At 46.7% G+C, this 16,838-nt stretch overlaps 1 protein-coding gene across 1 annotated transcript; it reads left to right on the top strand.

Moving 5' to 3' along the window:
• The first annotated feature begins 1,567 nt into the window (after window positions 1-1,567).
• SAP30L (SAP30 like) lies at window positions 1,568-13,147 on the top strand. The gene is made up of 4 exons (XM_014876013.2): window positions 1,568-1,998; window positions 3,794-3,916; window positions 5,540-5,638; window positions 7,568-13,147. The coding sequence occupies exons 1-4, from the start codon at window positions 1,813-1,815 to the stop codon at window positions 7,694-7,696; spliced, it is 537 nt and encodes a 178-aa protein (XP_014731499.1). The 5' UTR covers window positions 1,568-1,812; the 3' UTR covers window positions 7,697-13,147.
• The last annotated feature ends 3,691 nt before the right edge of the window (window positions 13,148-16,838 follow it).

Below are 16,838 nucleotides of genomic sequence, written 5' to 3'. Positions count from 1 at the left end.
GCAGATTCCAATCAGTTTGGCCTGGGGCTTTTATAAGCCGTAGTGTTTTACTATTTTAAATCTCTTTGCTACCTGCTTGTTTGGTCTGTGTGTAAAGTCATTTGTTTCCAGCAGCTTCCCGTGAGAACGGCCGGCTCCAGGGAGAGTGTCCCCAGGAGGGTGCACTGTGGTTCTCTGCTGGTCACATGCACAAACAGAAATTACTAATTGCCCGAGGGCACCCGCAGTAAAAGCCAAGCCAAGAGGCGGAACTGTTGAGGAGTTTTAAATCTCTGCCCTCCAGATTTATTCTGAGGCTTGTTTGGTATTATAAGAAGTGCTTGGAAAGTACAAATTTTGGTTTTTCTCAGTTACCTTGTGCAGAGCATGCAGAACTGGTTGCCAGTGTTACTGTGTGGAGCAGCCTGAGCTGATGACCTTTCAAAAAAAGGGCTTTAAGGAGTTTCTTTCTTGCGAAGGTATTTCGTGTGATTCAGCACAGTCCACCCAGTGCTCGCACACATTGTTCCATGTGCGGGATTTCAGGCTTTGAAGTCATTTCAATCTATAGAATCTTTCTTCTGTCTGAGCAGAATGCCCTTTCTTCAGGAACATGAAATCCTTTTCCTTTTAGAGCTGCTCAGGAACCTCTGAAAACAGCATTTGCTGTCTGGTATTACAGAAGTCACAGCATTTCCAGAAGTTACATCTTTTCTTCACAGATAGCAGGAATTTCATTCTTTCCCTCCCCTTCCCCCGCTCCACTTTGCTTCCTCCTTTTTTTTTTTTTTTTTTTTTTTTTTTTTTTTTTTTTTTTTTTTTGGCGGGGGGAAGATTTTGGGGTTGGGGATTTTTGTCGGTTTTTTGGGGTACCTTTTGGGTTTTGGTTTTCCTGAAGATGAAAAACGCGAAGCTTAAAGTCACATTGCTTTAAGAAACAGTTCTCCAGGTCCCATCTTTTCACTATCGCTGCCTTGTGATTGGGGGGTGTGGGGGGGGGGAGAGAAAAAAAGAAACATTGTATTTCTTATAACATAAAAAAAATTACATTTCAGTCAGGAACTCCTAGGTGACGACCCAAGAACAGGGAGTTGTGGCTGTGCCGAACCGAGTTTTGTACGAGGGCCGGGTGCCGGGTGGGAGCCGCAGCTTTCAGTTCTGTCACAGGAGCGGTGCCGGTGCAGCTGCGGGCGGCTGCAGGAACCCGCGGTCCCGCGGCTGCAGGCGCGTGTCCCGTGCGCTTCTCGGCAGCAGGGGAAGCCCGAAGGCCGGCGGGACCGGGACTCCTCCCGCCTTCTCCGGGCGGTACCAGCTCGGCACTTGCTGAGCAGCGCCGGGAGCGGCCGGGTCCCCTCACGGTCCGGCGGGGCCGGGGGGGGCCGAGCCACCGCTCCCTCCGCGCGCCCCTCACGGCGACCTTCCGGCTGCGGGGGCCGGGCGGCGGCGGCGGACGGACAGCTCCTCCGGCCAATCGGCGCTCGGAGCGGCACAGGGCGCCCCGCCCCTCCAGACGCGCGGCCCAATCAAAGCCGCGCCTGAGGGCCGGGGGGCGGGACTTCCGCGGCCGGGGAGGCGGTTTTGTGTGTGCGAGCGCTGCGCGGTCCCGGCTCCCCGCGGGCGGCGGCGCTTGGGGGGCCCGGCCCGGCCCGGCCCGACCCCGCGGGCAGCGCTGAGCGGCGGCGGCGGAGGGGGCTCCCCTCCCCTGCCGTAGTGGGGGGCCCCCGCGGAGGCGGCGGGGTCCCCCCGAGGGCGCGGTAGTGACGGCGGCTCGTCCTCCGGTTGGTCCCCCCGTTGTCGGCTCCCCGCGCGGGGTGAGGGGCGGGCAGGTGGGCGATGAATGGGTTCAGCACCGAGGAGGACAGCCGGGATGGGCCGCCCGCCGCCCCCTTTTACGGCCAGAGCTGCTGCCTCATCGACGACGGGGACCGCTGCGTGCGCCCCGCCGGCAACGCGTCCTTCAGCAAGAGGATCCAGAAGAGCATCTCGCAGAAGAAGCTGAAGCTGGACATCGACAAAAGTGTGAGTGAGGCCGGGGCAGCCGGGCTCCGCCGAGCCCCCCGGAGGGGCGGCTGGGCCGTCCCCAGCCGCCACCGCACTGCGGTGCCTCGGGGGAGATGCGGATCCGCCCGGCGAGTTGAGCTCCCGGGCGGCCGGCGGGGCTGGCGTTGGCGCTGCGGGCTGGGCTGCGGGGCTGTGTGCGGCTCCACGGTGCCTCCGGACCGCGGCTGCCCGTCCTCAGCGCTACAGCGCTCGGGAGGGGAAGGACGTGCCTGGGTGGACCCGGCTGCTCCCCGGGTGCAGAGCCGGCTTTTCCCTGTGGCACTGCCCGCCTGCTGAAGCACAACGTAGCTAAAGCGCTAAACGCCGTGTTTGGGAGGCGGGTGGTGTGCAGGGAAGCACAGGAGCGAGCTGTCAGTGCTTCGGAGGCAGGAGTGCTGTTCCCATTGCGGTTTCGGGTTGGAAAGGCTGGTGCTGTCAGGTGAAAACAGCGCTGTGGTTGCCGCTTCAGTCAGGCGGCACTGACGTTACTTCTTTAATTGGTGAGAATTGGTGTTGTAGTGAAGCAGGTTAAAAACCGAGCTGGCAGTGAGATGTGCTGCCTCTTCAGCAGGGCTTATTCGCACACAGAACAGCCCAGTTTGCTGCCTAATGGCATTAAGTGACAGCTGTCAGCTCGAGATAGGAACGGGTTATTTGCCCAGCAGAGAAATAGGCAGAGCAGAGCGGATCACAGAAGGAATTTCTCAGAAGTGACTTCATTAACGGAATTCAGCTATGCGCGCTTTTCTCGCCTGATCTGTAAAGATCAAAACCACTGAAAACAAACCAAGGCGGGGGGGGAAGGTGAAGTTTTGAGTCAGTCTGTTTGGCAGCTCCCCCAGTTGGTTGGGTCTCTTCTGCACAGCCGAAATGCATCGTGTCACGGGAAAAGTGACTCAGTTTGAAACATATTCTTAAAAAATAGAGTATTTCTCTCAGTTGTAGTTCTCAGCAGATTTGTCTAGTGGCGTAGTAATTTCTTGCATTTTAGAAATGAGTCTTTGTTGACAGATGCCAGGCTTTAGAAACAAAAAGGGGAAATCAGACTAATGCAGTCAGAACAAAGGGGAAGTGTAATGCAGACTGCATGGAGTGATTTTGGATGTAGTGTGCCTGTGTTATCTGAAGATCTTCTGCCTTGTAGATATCAAATATCATTTGGTTGATCATTTATCAAATATCATTGGTTTGATCATTTGAAGTGCTTTGTTTTGCTAACTCTAGTGAGATAATATTTGTTAAATGGGAGGTTCCGTGGCTGAACAAGCAATAGGAAAGAGGCTATTCTGCATTTTTTTTTATTTTTTCAGTTGAGGTGATCAGCTCAAGTTTTATTTGATCGAGGTTTTGAAGCATTTGTCTAATTAATCCTCTGTACTATTCAAGCTAGAAAGTTCACAACAGTGAAATAGAAAAATACATTTTTTGGTAGTTACCTGCTAGTAAGTCCTGAAATAAACACACTTCCTCCAGACAAGCAGCTATATTTTCCTGATGTATGATTACAGCCATAAAAAAGAAATATTTTATCTGCAGAGGTTCAAGTTCAGCTGGAGCTTGAGTTGTTTTCTTTGCCTTTAGTATTTGTAAGGTAAATTATCTCTGAATACAGAGTGTGATATCAGCGCTGGGATCTAAGATTAGAAATTCCTTGATGTCAGTCAGTCACGCAGGTCTTGAGGGGTGCACCTGACACTGGTGTCTAAGTGGCTGCTGCATGATGCTATTTCACAGTATCTCTTTTGATTGCTTTTTCACCACTTCTGGTTCTCAGGTGAGACATCTGTATATTTGTGATTTTCACAAGAACTTCATTCAAAGTGTTCGGAACAAAAGGAAGAGGAAGACGAGCGATGATGGAGGTGACTCTCCTGAGCATGACACGGATGTTCCAGAGGTTTGTGAGCTGCTTTACCAGTTCTTAGCACGTTGAAGTTTCTCTTGAATGTTTTCATAGATAGAAAATATTCGTATTTTAAATTGCAAGGCCATTGAAACTGCTGTGGAATTACTTTCACTTTCCAAGAAGAGTTTTTTCTAATGTGTGGTGTCCTAATTTTCTTCATTCCCATGTGAGTTCCTTGCCCAAGTAAAGTTTTCTATAAAAAGAGGTGTGATAAGGTAACTGCACGGCTTCATCTATATACAGTTAAAATTGTATTTGATACTAATTTTTTAAGGCTAAACACAAGTTATTTTTGGTGGTGTCTGATGCCCCAACAATTCTTTGTTACTTAGTATGTATCATTTTGCAAATACACTACAGAATCTAATAGGTCACTCTTTTTGATTAGGTATTTCATACACAGTGGTGTTAAGCTGCTCCAGATATTTGCATATGTGGCATTTTTTAGCACTATTTAAAACTACCTTTAAATAGTTGGTGACACATTTTTATTTTCAGGAGACAGGCCCGGGGGAAGTTTTCAGTGATAGAGAACTCTAGAATAATCATTTCTCTGTGCCACTGCGTGCTGCACTTGCTTCAGTGATGGTTCTGGTACTGTTGACATGGCAAAAGTTGTGCAGAGGTGATATTCAGAGAAGCAGAGCATGGCCACGTCAGCAGAGCCCTCTGCTGGAAATGCCAACCCTATTGGCAAAAAGCCGTTTATTTCTGAAAGAAAAAAAAAAAGACACCAAGAGTCATTTTGCCAGCAAAGCTGTGTCTTGGTGCAAAGCTGGTGCACGCACCTCCTGTGTGGAGGTGTTGAAAGAGTAGCAAGTTTTTTGATATGGATTTTTCTTTAAGATAACCTGACCTTTTGTTATCACTGTTCATGTTTCCATTCTACAAGGTTCTCCATCAAAACTTTCCTGTTCAAGCTTTGCAGTAGTTGCCAGGGTGATTGCTGAAGACCCAGTTGGCATCTAAAAATGTTGATGCTGTAGAGAACACAGAGTATTTGGTGACTGAAACCTGAGGGATGCACGTCACCCAGCTGAACAGGGAACTCTGCACCATGTCAGTTTTAATGTCATTTCCCTCTCAGTTTTCGGCAGAGATTCCTTTTGTCTTTGAAACTTGACATTTCCCACATGATCTTCATCTCCCCTGCTGTAACCTCGCCACCACCCCCTTTGCTTTTAAACTGTGCACTTCCTATTTAAGTATTTGAATTTCATTTCATCTCTGTACTCTGTTTTATGTCACAAGCCGTTTGTTCAGTGCCTGCTAAATTGTTATTTCATGTGTGAGCTTTTTAAACCTTGTGGGAACAAAAGGTTCCCCTTTGCTTGGAGGTTGCAGAGGTGTAATTGAGAGCAGAAATTGGCCAGCAATTCTGTTGACAGCATGTGAACCAGAACAAAAATTTCTATTTCCCTGAGGCTATTTTGGTCCTTTAGTGTTAACAAATACAAAATATACTTAGGTTTGTCAGTAAGACAAGCCAGTGTGGTTCTGAATGCAAGCAAGGAGAAGTCCTGTTGAGGAAGTAGTTATTTTTAGATCTTTCTAGATAAAATAACTACTCATAGAAGCTAAAGGTGGTGCTCATGTCCTCTTCATCGCTTCCAGGTTGACTTGTTCCAGCTCCAAGTGAACACCCTGAGACGTTACAAGAGACATTATAAGTTGCAGACTAGGCCTGGACTCAACAAGGCTCAGCTTGCAGAAGTAAGTGACGACAGCAGTGTTATCTCTGTTACAAGAAAACTTTTTATTTCCCCTGTTCAAGGGCACATTTTGTGGGCGCTCACACCTGTGTGACTCACTGGTACAGACCAAGTGCCCTCTGAAAGGTTTCAGGGAATGATGCCAGCAGAAAGCTGCCTGCTTCCTTCTGCCTGGGACAGCCGTGGAACTCATGGACACTGGCTGTAGAAAGCCTGTTCTAGTAACTTGCTTGTCTCTGGTTCCTTTCCCACCCTTTCCATAGTGCCAGTCAGTGTCCTTTAGGGAGCAGAAACAGCACCTATTTTCTGGGGGTTATCTGGGGATGGCTTCTCAGCTGAAACTCAGACTTAACCCACTAATCATCTTCTTAAGTGCTCCTGTTGGTTTTTCTTTCCTCACAGGCACTTAAATTCATTGGAATTGCTTATTATTAAAGGCAGCATCATTGTGCATGGATTCATATTCTTTATTTCCCTCCCTTGTCCTGCTGATTCTGTATTATAAAAGGCTTTTTTCTTAAGGGCCTCTGCTGCTTTCTCACCATATGGGCTACTTGTTCAGAAAGAACTCTCTGTATCTCTCTGGTATTTGGGCGAGTTGTGCTTGCTGTGCTTCTGCTCTGCTCTCTTTCCTGACTTGATCTGAAGCCATGCTGTGGGAAAAATCTTCTCTAAACTTGAAAAAAACTGTAATAGTTACTGATTAGTACTGAGGTTGATTTTGTAAGTTGTGGCTTTCACAACTGTCTGTCTAAAACTGTCTGGTTTGCTTTTACTTTTGCTTTAAAGAACAAAAACCTGACAGACAAAAAAATTCAGCAAGACACTGTCTTTCTCTCTTTCAAAGTCAACCAGGGAGTGAATATCTAGAATATAGAGAATGTGCAATGTAGGGCATGTAGGAGTAAGTTGAATGAAGTAGGATGGAGTTGTACCTTATTAGCAGTCCTGATTTGTCATATTTTAACTAACCAATTCATGTCTGTCAGCTGCCTCCTGCCACGAAGGACTGCCTGCTTAAGGAATTTACCATGAATGTACCCAAGAGGAAAGAAAAGATCAATTATTGTGCAGGTGGAAAATAAAGGGAGCCTAACTTAAAGCTGTCACATACTTCCCAGATTTCCTGTGAAGCCTGGGCAGCTTTGACTCTATGATGGATCCTCATCCAGCTCCCATGCTTGAATCACTGCTGCCTGAGGCTCTTACACTCCTTGTGCTGTCCCACCGTGAGGGAAACTCAAACTTCCTTAAATCTCCTTGGAGTGACTTATTGCTCAACCTGCATCAGAATCCTGTGCTAAATCTGTGTTTATTCTATGAGAAGCAGATCTTGTCCAGCTCCAGCACGTTTTTTACGTGTTTCTACTTTGAGGAAAAAGCAGCTAATGTTTCAGGGCTTATGCTACTATCAGAGAGGGGTAGCCCTAACCAAACCCTAGCCTTCCCATTGCAAATTCTCTGACGTTACTTTCAGTGTAAACTTAAGAGTCCAGAGGAAATCAGTCTGGATAAAACTTTTCTGCACCTGGTTCACACAGCAAAGTGCTGCAGTGTTTCTGACACTCTCATTTAAAACACAGAGGGGCAGGGAAAACTTGCTCGCCAAATAATCTCAGCACAAAATGTCGCTGAGGAGAAGTTGTGCTGCTTTGGCAGGAGGACATTCTGGCTTCCAAATTCCTCTTGTAGGTTGGCTGCAAATCCTGCTGACATAGCAAGGCTATGCTATGTTCATACACACATTCCAGCTGTAAAGAGAGAGGGAGGTAAATGAGGACTGACAGTTGGAATTGGTGCATGTTTCACTCAAAGGATAATGCGCTCAGTGGCCATAAAATCATTTTTGGAAGGTGAAGAGAAACACTGTTGTAATTATTTCTAGTTTATAATTCCAGCATTTCTGTCTCTTTACCTGTTGTCTTTCTAGACTGTCAGTCGTCATTTCAGGAATATTCCCGTGAATGAGAAGGAGACACTTGCATATTTCATCTACATGGTGAAGAACAACAAGAGTAGGCTGGACCAGAAATCAGAAGGCAGTAAGCAACTCGACTGAAGATTAACAAGCTTGGAATAAAAGAGACCTTGAAGGAGAGTGTGGTATTGTGCGTTTTAGGTTTATGAAACTATTGAAGTATATTGTAAATTTTTTTTAAATGCAGTGTCTGGATGACAGAAAAAAATATAGACATTCTTATGAGGAGTATTTGAAAACATGTGCCCAGCATGTTTCCGAAGACTTCTTCCCCTCATTTCAAAGTCATATTGGAATAAAGAAATGAGGATAATGGGGAAACCAAATAAATCTGTAGAACTGTGGAGTTTGTCAACTTGGTGTTTTAAACCATTTCTGGAAATCTGCATCTCAGTGCAATTCAAATGCCAGATGGAATTTTTTTCACTGAATTCAGGCTGCATCACAAACCACCATGCAGTTTGTTTTGGTACAGGACTGGAAGAGCAGCAGAGATAAAATTCATTATCAAGGTGCATGGGTCAGAAGTTTGTCTGAAGCTTGCTGCTCACCTACACATGCTCTGTCTTGCCTTGAGTCAGTGCTTCAAGTCCCAAACTTCTACAAATGCTCCAGCTCACCAGATCTACTCCAGTGAACGCTACTTGACCAGTCTGAAATTGATGGGGCTTTTTGCCATTTTTTTCCTCCCGACCCCATCCAACACAGATACCAACCAGCTCTCTGCAGTTTCTTTTCTAATTTCTTTTAAGAACTCGCTAATTAAATTTTCTGTAAGCATTTAAAAACTTCTGCATTTCTCTGAATGTGGTATTAAGGCAAACACAATCTATTTGCTGTGTCTGACCATGTTGATAGAAGTGCTTATTTAATTGATTTATGCATATTTCAGTGATGATAGGTGAAACACTGGCTTGAGACATCAGTCTCTTAATTTCTGTGTCAGGTCAGTATCGGTCACAAGTGATGTGCATTTTATGCTGAAGCTTTAGCAGGTGTCACAAAACTGCTGTGTGCATTCAGGGGCTCTGTTTAGTATAAAGCAGATTTATGGGTGAGACACCATAACCAGGGCAGTGATCTGACTGGAGCATTTCATGATACATTTCATCTCCTTTGCAATGGGCAAGAAGCATCAAAGCATTTGCCTTCCATGAACATTACATGTGCTTTCATGAGAGCTGTGTGAGTGAGGGTGGCACCCTGGTGCACCCTAACAGGGCACTGTAGGAGGAGATCACCCTGATTTTATTTAAAGCCGAGGTGTCCTTACATATAATACAGTGATTATTTTGGCAAAAAGAGCTTTTAAAAATGTTGGTCATGACTGACTGTTCTCCAGTGACCTCAAATTCTCTTCAGGGGATCTCATGATTTAAAGCACCGCTCTGTTTCTTTGCTGTCCTGACCAGTCTCTCCATTCTGGTACAAGATGCCAAGACTCCACATAGAGAGGATATTCTTAACAAGCCTTAAGCAACGAAATGAACAGTAGAAAACCTTGGCTAGCATTTTGTAAGTGGCAGGTTTTATTATTTCAAAACTGGATGAAGCTTTGTTTAAGAGCTAAACACACTGGTCATGGTCCCAGCTTAGTACTACATTGCATTTTGTAAGGCATGAAGGGTTCACTTAGTGAAGCTCTTGTTGAAGCTCTCCCAGGGTCTCTTTAAAATTCAAGTCACAATTTAAAGCAAGTTGTTCACATCACTCTGAATTGTTTGCTAATACTCCAAAAACACGTTCAACAAACTTCAACATGTCTTAAGTCCTGTGTCATAGGCAGAAATACTCTGTTATGGTACACATCCCATTTGTGACAGCTGGGGAGTGTGATTGTTTCAGCATTTCCTTGTTCAATTCCATATAGATTTTTTTGAACATCATTCAAGAGAAAGGTTCAAGGAATGAGGAGAGAATGTCTTGTGTCAGTATTTCATGAATGTTTAAAAATTTCCTATTTGTGCTGGTCCTTTCCTTATTGGAAGGGTGGAGTAGTTCCCACATCAGTCAACACGATCTGGCTTCTCTCATTCAGGACAGATGGTTAGAAGGGTACATTCTCTGACTGCATGTTAACCTTCAACATGCTCATGTAATCGGAGGGTGTAACCAAGGGAAAATGAGTTTCTGAGTGGAGAGTTATGCCTCATAGTGATTCTTCCCCTGTACTGGGCACTGGTGAGGCCACACCTCGAGTGCTGTGTTTAGTTCTGGTCCCCTCAATTCGAGAGGACATTGAGGTGCTGGAGCAGGTCCAGGGAAGGGAAACAAAGCTGGTGAAGGATCTGGAGCACAGGTCCTGTTAGGAATGGCTGAGGGAGCTGGGGTTGCTCAGCCTGGAGAAGAGGAGGCTCAGGGAGCACCTTCTCATTCTCTGCAACTCCCTGACAGGAGGGTGGAGCCCGGTGGGAGTTAGGCTCTTCTCCCAGGCAACCAGCGACAGGACAAGGGGAAACTGCCTCAAGCTGCACCAGGAAGGTTTAGGTTGGACATTTGGAGGAATTTCTTCACTGAAAGGGTGATTAAATATGGGAATGGGCTGCCCAGGGAGATGGTAGAGTCACTGTCCCTGGAGGTGTTTAAGGAAAGACTGGCACTTGGTGCCATGGTCTAATGGACCTGGTGGTGTTTGGTCATAGGTTGGACTCGATGATCTCAGAGGTCTTTTCCAACCTAATTGATTCTGTGATTCTGTGATTCTAGACCAAAACTGTAAAAATGTAGTTTGTTTGGGATTTACTTTTTTTTTGTGGTTGTATTTTATTTTGTTTTATTTTTAAGAGTAAATAAATCTGTTGGGGTGTTTTAGTAGCCAGCAGCAAAATGATTCTTTTCAAGGAAATATGGTGGCAGGTTCCATCTGTTCAGGTGTATTCACTGGAATGCTTTTGCGCCGAGGTGGTATCCAGGAAACTTTTCTTTCCTTTTTTTTCCTGAAATAGTCAATTGATGTTAAATGTGATCCTTGTTGGTTTCACTTCTAAAGCAATTTTACTTTTTTGAAAAAAAATTCTTAGTGAAGTGTAATGATGAAGAGATGTTTACCAGCCATTAGCAGTTGTTTATAAGGTGGAAAGCTTGGAGGCAAGACACCAAAGAAACAGAAGAATCTTTGGCTGTCAGACCCCATGGCCTTATAAACCCCTTGCAAATGCCTTATTACCTTGTTCTCAACTTAGCTAGAGCAAAACACCTTGAGCAACAGAAAGCTGATGGTCTTGATGGAAGGGTCAGCCACTTGCTGGCTCCCATGCTATGAACTGAAACCACACGTCAATTCAGTAGCAATATCCATGTTCAGGGTGCCTGTGATTCTTGAAAAGCATTTAGTGTCTAATAACCAGAAAACGCAACAATGCAATTGTCCTTGTGTACGATACCGTGCTGTGTGTTCGATTCCTTATGCTGCATGCCAAGTAAAAAAAGAAAAAAGACTTTCCAACTTTTTATTTTAAACGTCAGATTAAATGTGTTTGAACCTCACACTTGTGAAGCCATGAGGTGGGACATTTTCTCAGCACTTTTAGATGGGATTTGTTGGAAAGGTGTAAGACCCAAATCGCTTTGGCTGGTATGATAAGATATTTTTTTTGCATTTTGCTTTTCACAGATGGGCCTTAAATTCTGTCTAGCTTTGAACCATGGAGCACAAGCCTTGGGGGCATGGAGGATGACCAGATGTCATCTTCTATTTATAATAGTGGAAGCTTATTTCTTACAAGCCTGCATAGGTGACATTCACCCTGGGGCAGAGGAATTGTCTCTGAAGGTCTCCAGCCATTATATAGCCTAATGCAATTCCATAGCATAGCTCAATTCTCATTGCAGAGTTCCATTAACTTAATTAGGGTTCTGAATAGATCCAAAGCCATTAGTATGCAATCCAAATAATGCAGAAACATCTCTTCTGGGGTTAATTTCATCCTGTATGCTGACCCTCTGCTCATTTCAAGGGAAGAAGAAATCATTGCTGGTAGTTATTGGCTTGAGCTCAGCTCAGGGGAGTTGGAAGCATGCAAAGACTCGAGTCAGTAGCAACCTGATGGCTGAAAAGTGCAAACACATCCAAGGAGGCTCTGTTAGAATGCAATTTTCAACATTTCGTAATCTGAAAGATTATTGTATATTAACCTGAAGTGAACGGTTGCATTAGAAAGTAATGTTTCTTTTGCCAGACACTTCAGATGCTCAGCCTGAGAAAAGCAGAGCTCTCTACCACTTCTCTCCAGTATTCTGGTGTCCCAGTTTTCCTTAGAAATGTGGCTGTAAACCACTAGATACCCCAGGGTGCAAGGATTGACCAGAACATGTCAAGCCTGGCATTTCAAGTGAGTCTGAAGTGCAAGCTGGGTTCAGAGAGGCTTTGAACACAAGAGCCGAAATAATCTGCAGTAAATGGGAGTTTTCATGCAGGTCATGATGGCACAGGGAGGATGAAGCAGGACATGGCCCACAGGGAGACTGAACAAAACATTCTTCCACAGCAGCAGCAGCGTAGAGGGAGATTTGTTCTGTGTCAGCTCTTGTGATGGATGTTTTATGAGAGGGGGAGGAGGGCAAGCTGTGCACTTTACATCTTTTGGTTGAGCCAAATGTAAATACCAATGGGAGATCTTCAGCAGGAACTGCAGTTGGAGGGGAGAGGAGATCTGCTGAGGGACTGTTTGTTTGAGTTTGCAGATCACTGGACTTCCCTGGAGCACTAGAGTCACTTTGTCTCTACAGCTTAGAAACGTGGGTAATACAAGGTGGCCTCCCTTCCAAAAGGAGTCCTTGTGCTGCCCAGAGTAAGGACTGAAGAGTCCCAAAGGTGAAGGAATGTTATTGATGCCTCACTCCTCGTGTCACTGATGCCATTTAACCATCTCTAGCTTATCAAGTTAGGGAGTTCTCATTTTCCACTTCTGAAGTGCAAATGAACTGTTAGGATACAAGATACTCCTTGCACTTTTCACAGCTATCCCTGGTCTCATGTTTTTGACTTGCTTGTGAACACATCTGTTTGGGATGAACTAAATGCTTGAACAAAGTGTGGGGAGAGGGGGAGGCTCCTGCCTTAAACCTGAACTTCCCTTGCAAGCAGCTCTGCAGGCCATCCTGTACATCAGCAGGCTCCAGGAGCCTCTGGCTTACCTGAGCCTTACCAGGGCTGAGTTTACTCCTGTCCTACCCACACCTCTGCTCCACAGCTACTGCAGGGGAGGTGGGTAGCAGGTAACTTGCAGAATGGTTTGGAGTCTTTTGGCAGGCTTACTGGGAGAGAAAACTGTGTTCCCTCTTCTGTTTCTGGCCTCCATGTGTTGTGCTGATCTTATGCCAAATGTTTTGGACACCTTGTATTTTTAACTGTGTAATATAGCTGTGTATTGTTAAAGCAACTTAGTAACTTATAGCAAAAACTGTAGAACTCATTTCTCTGAGGTGTAGGAAATGTCCTGCTTCCACTGTGTATGAGACTTTAACTCTGTACTGTCTGACAAAGATAAAATTCTGAATTTCACTTTAATAAATGATCTATCTAGCAACCAGGCCCATATTCCCTTGTTTGCCTTTCTGCCCTCAGCACTGATGGTTCCAAAGCCAAGGGAGTTCTGCTTTGTGTGGATGTTTTGTGCCAGGCTTCTCAGATTCACTACCTTTTCCCACCCACCATCCCAGGGCTGAAAACACTGCAGACATGGAGCAGAGAATGGCACTGCTCAGTGGGAATGCCAGGCTTGCAGTAGAAGTCTCAGGTGATGGGATATTTTCTAACAAACCCATGTAGGTTGCCCAGGTGCAATTAATGGAGTCTTTTGAAAGCAACAAAAAGACAACTTGCAAGAAAGATGGAGGTTGTTGAAGAGCCACATGCCCTTGTGTTTTGGGGAGTGTTGGGATTTTCTATGATGGGAATTCCTCCCCTCCTGTATCATGAAGAGTCTGTCAAGTGCAGCTTCTCATTTGATTCATGTTTCCTAATGAATCTTCTTTATGTCTAGTTCAACCCTGTGCTTCTGCTCCTTTCTGAGGCACATCCTTGGCTTCGTTTCATGCATGATTTATAGCTCCTGTTGTCCAGAGTCAAACCTGCATGCCCAGCTGACAAGGTGGGCACTGCTCCAGAGCAGTAATGACATGGACCATCCCAACATTCAAGATCCTTTCCCATGAAATGCTTTGTTTCATTTCTTTTTCTGATACTCCTGACCATCAGCCTTACAGGCAAAGGTGCCTCACTTTCTGGCTTCGCTGAGGAAGCAAGTGATAAAAACTGGGACTTGAGTACTTGTTCTGAACTCTGTCATGGTGTTTTTAAAGGCTCTGCTGGCACTGTCTGAGTCGTGCTTTTAGCCTTGATTTTCAGCCAGGAAAGAGGTGGTAGTGTAGCTTTTCACACACGGGTTCTCACAGAGGAGGATGATCAGATGTCAAAAGCTTTACACCCAAAACATCCCAGTGTCCCCAGTGCCTGCCTTTGTGGATGTGTCTGGAGGCCTTAGTGAACCGGGATAATTTTGGAACATGCTGCTGAGCTACAGGAGGTTGTCCCTGCCTTAGAGAGCTCTCAGTTGGAGAAGGCAAGACCAGACGTGACACAGGTGGGCACCATGGAACAAGGAGCGAGGGTAAATCACGTCACACAACCTGTGTGCTGTCAAGGCTTTTTAGGAGGTATCGAGGGGAGTCTTCAGGTGAGGACAAGGGCAGCATATCCCAGTGGAAGGGGAAAACTGTGATTTGCATTCCCAAATCGATGAGTGGGGGCTTTTCTGCCAGCACAGTGAGAAGGAGAGGCAGCAAGGCTGAAGGAGGACGGCTGTAAGCAGCAACCTGTTGTGCAGGTACTGACTTCAGTACAAGAGGGTATAATGGAAACTTGTGATAGAAATAAACTGCCAGTTAATCCGTTATTTGTATAGAGTAATGAATAATGCTGCTTAACCTCATGTTTGCTCCCTGCCAAGAAACCCACAGAAGATTTCAAGCTCGAAACTCCTGCTCAGTCTTTTTAACATACTCACACTGACAAACAAAGGAACCAGCAGATTGATCTGATGGGCTGAGAACTGCACATCCCTCTCTGCACTCCCGCTGCCGTGCGAGGGCAGTGTTAGCTCAGGAACCCAGAGGGGGAGATCGCTGCCCCTCCGAGCCCAGGGCAGCTGCCGCGGGCACCAGGGCCGTGTCCCCATCCCGGAGATGCTTCCTTGGCAGGGGCTGGCTGTGCCTGTCAGAGACCGGAAGCAGGATTATGCTGTGCTGGGACGTGGAGATCATAAAAACGGTTTGTTTGGGTTTTGAGGGTTTTTTCCCTGGTTGGACATTGAAATTGAACACGTCCGATCCTCTCCCTGCAGCCTTGATGGAAACCAGGCATTGCTTCCCTGCTCCCCAGCAGAAAGGGCAGCACAGAGGACCAGGGAAAAATGTGAATGTGGATTTAATGGTTTTGTGTCTTAGAGATGTGGCTGTGCAGGAGGAGTGTGGAGGAGAGAGACACTCAGGGCTTGCTTTTTTTCCCTTTTTTTTTTTTTTTTTTTTTTATTTCTCCTCTATCCAATAAGGAATAACTACACAGCTCCACCAGCATTCAGTCTCTGCCAGGAGCTGGAATCCATTTCACATCTCTTATCCTTGCAGGCAGTGCTGGCTTCTCCCCTAAGTACCTGAAAACCCCCCACTGTGCTTTTACTTAATTGCCTTTTGAACTTTCTCCAAGATGTGTTCCCTTTATGTGTTGCAGGAAGTATTCCATGATCACCTCAGCACCTTCAGCAGGAACACCTTGGTGCTGTGGGGAAGAGAGAACTGCCAGGTAGCTGAGGTGTCTCTGCTGCTTCTCCTACCACAGATACAGGCTGCCAGGGAGCACAGTGATGGGCACCCCATCAGCCCTGTGTCTCTTCCTGGCCTTGACACCTGTGTGGGCAAAGCCTGTTGTATCCAGCTCCTCTGCACCTCACTCTGGTGTTTGGGTTCTCAGCAGCTCCTGCCCCCAGCCCAGCAGCCATGGCCTGGGAGGAAGCCCAGGTGAGCAGAGGAGAGAGCTCCAGGGTTCCTGCAAGCTTTGTGCACTAACTCTAACTTGTAACTCCTTCCCACATCTAAATTTGGGAAGGAGCTCCTGGCCATGGCAGTTAAACCAGCCTGCTCTGGCTCCTGCTTTCCCCTCAGCTGCTCCTGCAGGTCAGTCACAGGCCATGAGAATTTTGTCAAGGTAGCTGCAGTTTGAGGGGGGAACAAAACGCTTTTCCTCTCACTCCCTCAGCTTTCAGTTGCTGGTGATGCCATAAATTCCCCTACTTCTCTGGTTACTGTAAAGTCTTTCAGGGTGGTCAGGACCTGAATTCCTCACACCAAAGAAGAAGCAGGGGGAAAGGAAACAGCAAGAAGGGCCTTCCCTGCCTTGGGGATCTGTCACAAGGGCTCCAAGCATGTGCTATAGCTCTGCAATCCCTCTGCTCTTAGGGAACTGCCTCACTCCCCTCTCACCAGTGCACACCCTCCTCCCAGCCTGTGCCTCCCACTCGTGTTCCAGCAGCTCCATCTGGTTCCTTGGCCCCTCTGATCAGCAGGCTCTTAGAGCTGCAGCACCTCCAGGTTTGTAATTGCACTTCAGCTTTGGAGTAACCAGGAGAGACAGAGCTCGTCCAGCATCATGGGGCTGTGGCACTGAGTGGTGCTGAGCAAAGTGTCTGGGTGGTTCCACCCCCTGCCCTGGGCTGTACAGCACTGGTCCTCTGCTAGTCCTTCCATCCTGGGCCTTAAATCCAGCTGCTGCATGAGACACAAGTGGGCTGCTGTGTCACCCCACACCACCCACCCTGTGCTGAGGGCTGTGCTGAGGTGTCGTGGGAGATCTCTGGGAAATTGGCAGCAAAGCGTCAGCACTGCCAGAGAAGGTGCTTGCTGTGGGGATTGCTCCCCCACTGAGCAGGACAAGAATAGGTAATTCTGCAGAAAGCTGTGGGTGTCCCAATCCTCTGCACTGGAGAAAGAGACTTCATGGAGTACAGGAGCAATGCAGGTTGGCTTTGGAGAGGTAGGGACATGGGATGGGTGATGAGTTTGTCCATTGTTTAAAGGATGGTCGTGGGAAGGTTGGCTCAAGGTGCAGGGTTCTTGGTCTTTTCCCAGCAAAGGCAGCTGCATGGAAAAATTTGTCCTGGGCAGAGCTCAGTGCAAGCAGAACCAAGCAAAAACTGACACAGGGGTGAAAACCCAGAGTTTGGGTTTG

The sequence above is a fragment of the Sturnus vulgaris genome, chromosome 15 (assembly GCF_052056855.1).
Source record: "Sturnus vulgaris isolate bStuVul1 chromosome 15, bStuVul1.hap1, whole genome shotgun sequence".
Lineage (NCBI taxonomy): Eukaryota > Metazoa > Chordata > Aves > Passeriformes > Sturnidae > Sturnus > Sturnus vulgaris.
Note: the sequence above shows the minus strand (reverse complement) of the source record. Positions and strands in the feature narration are given on the sequence as shown.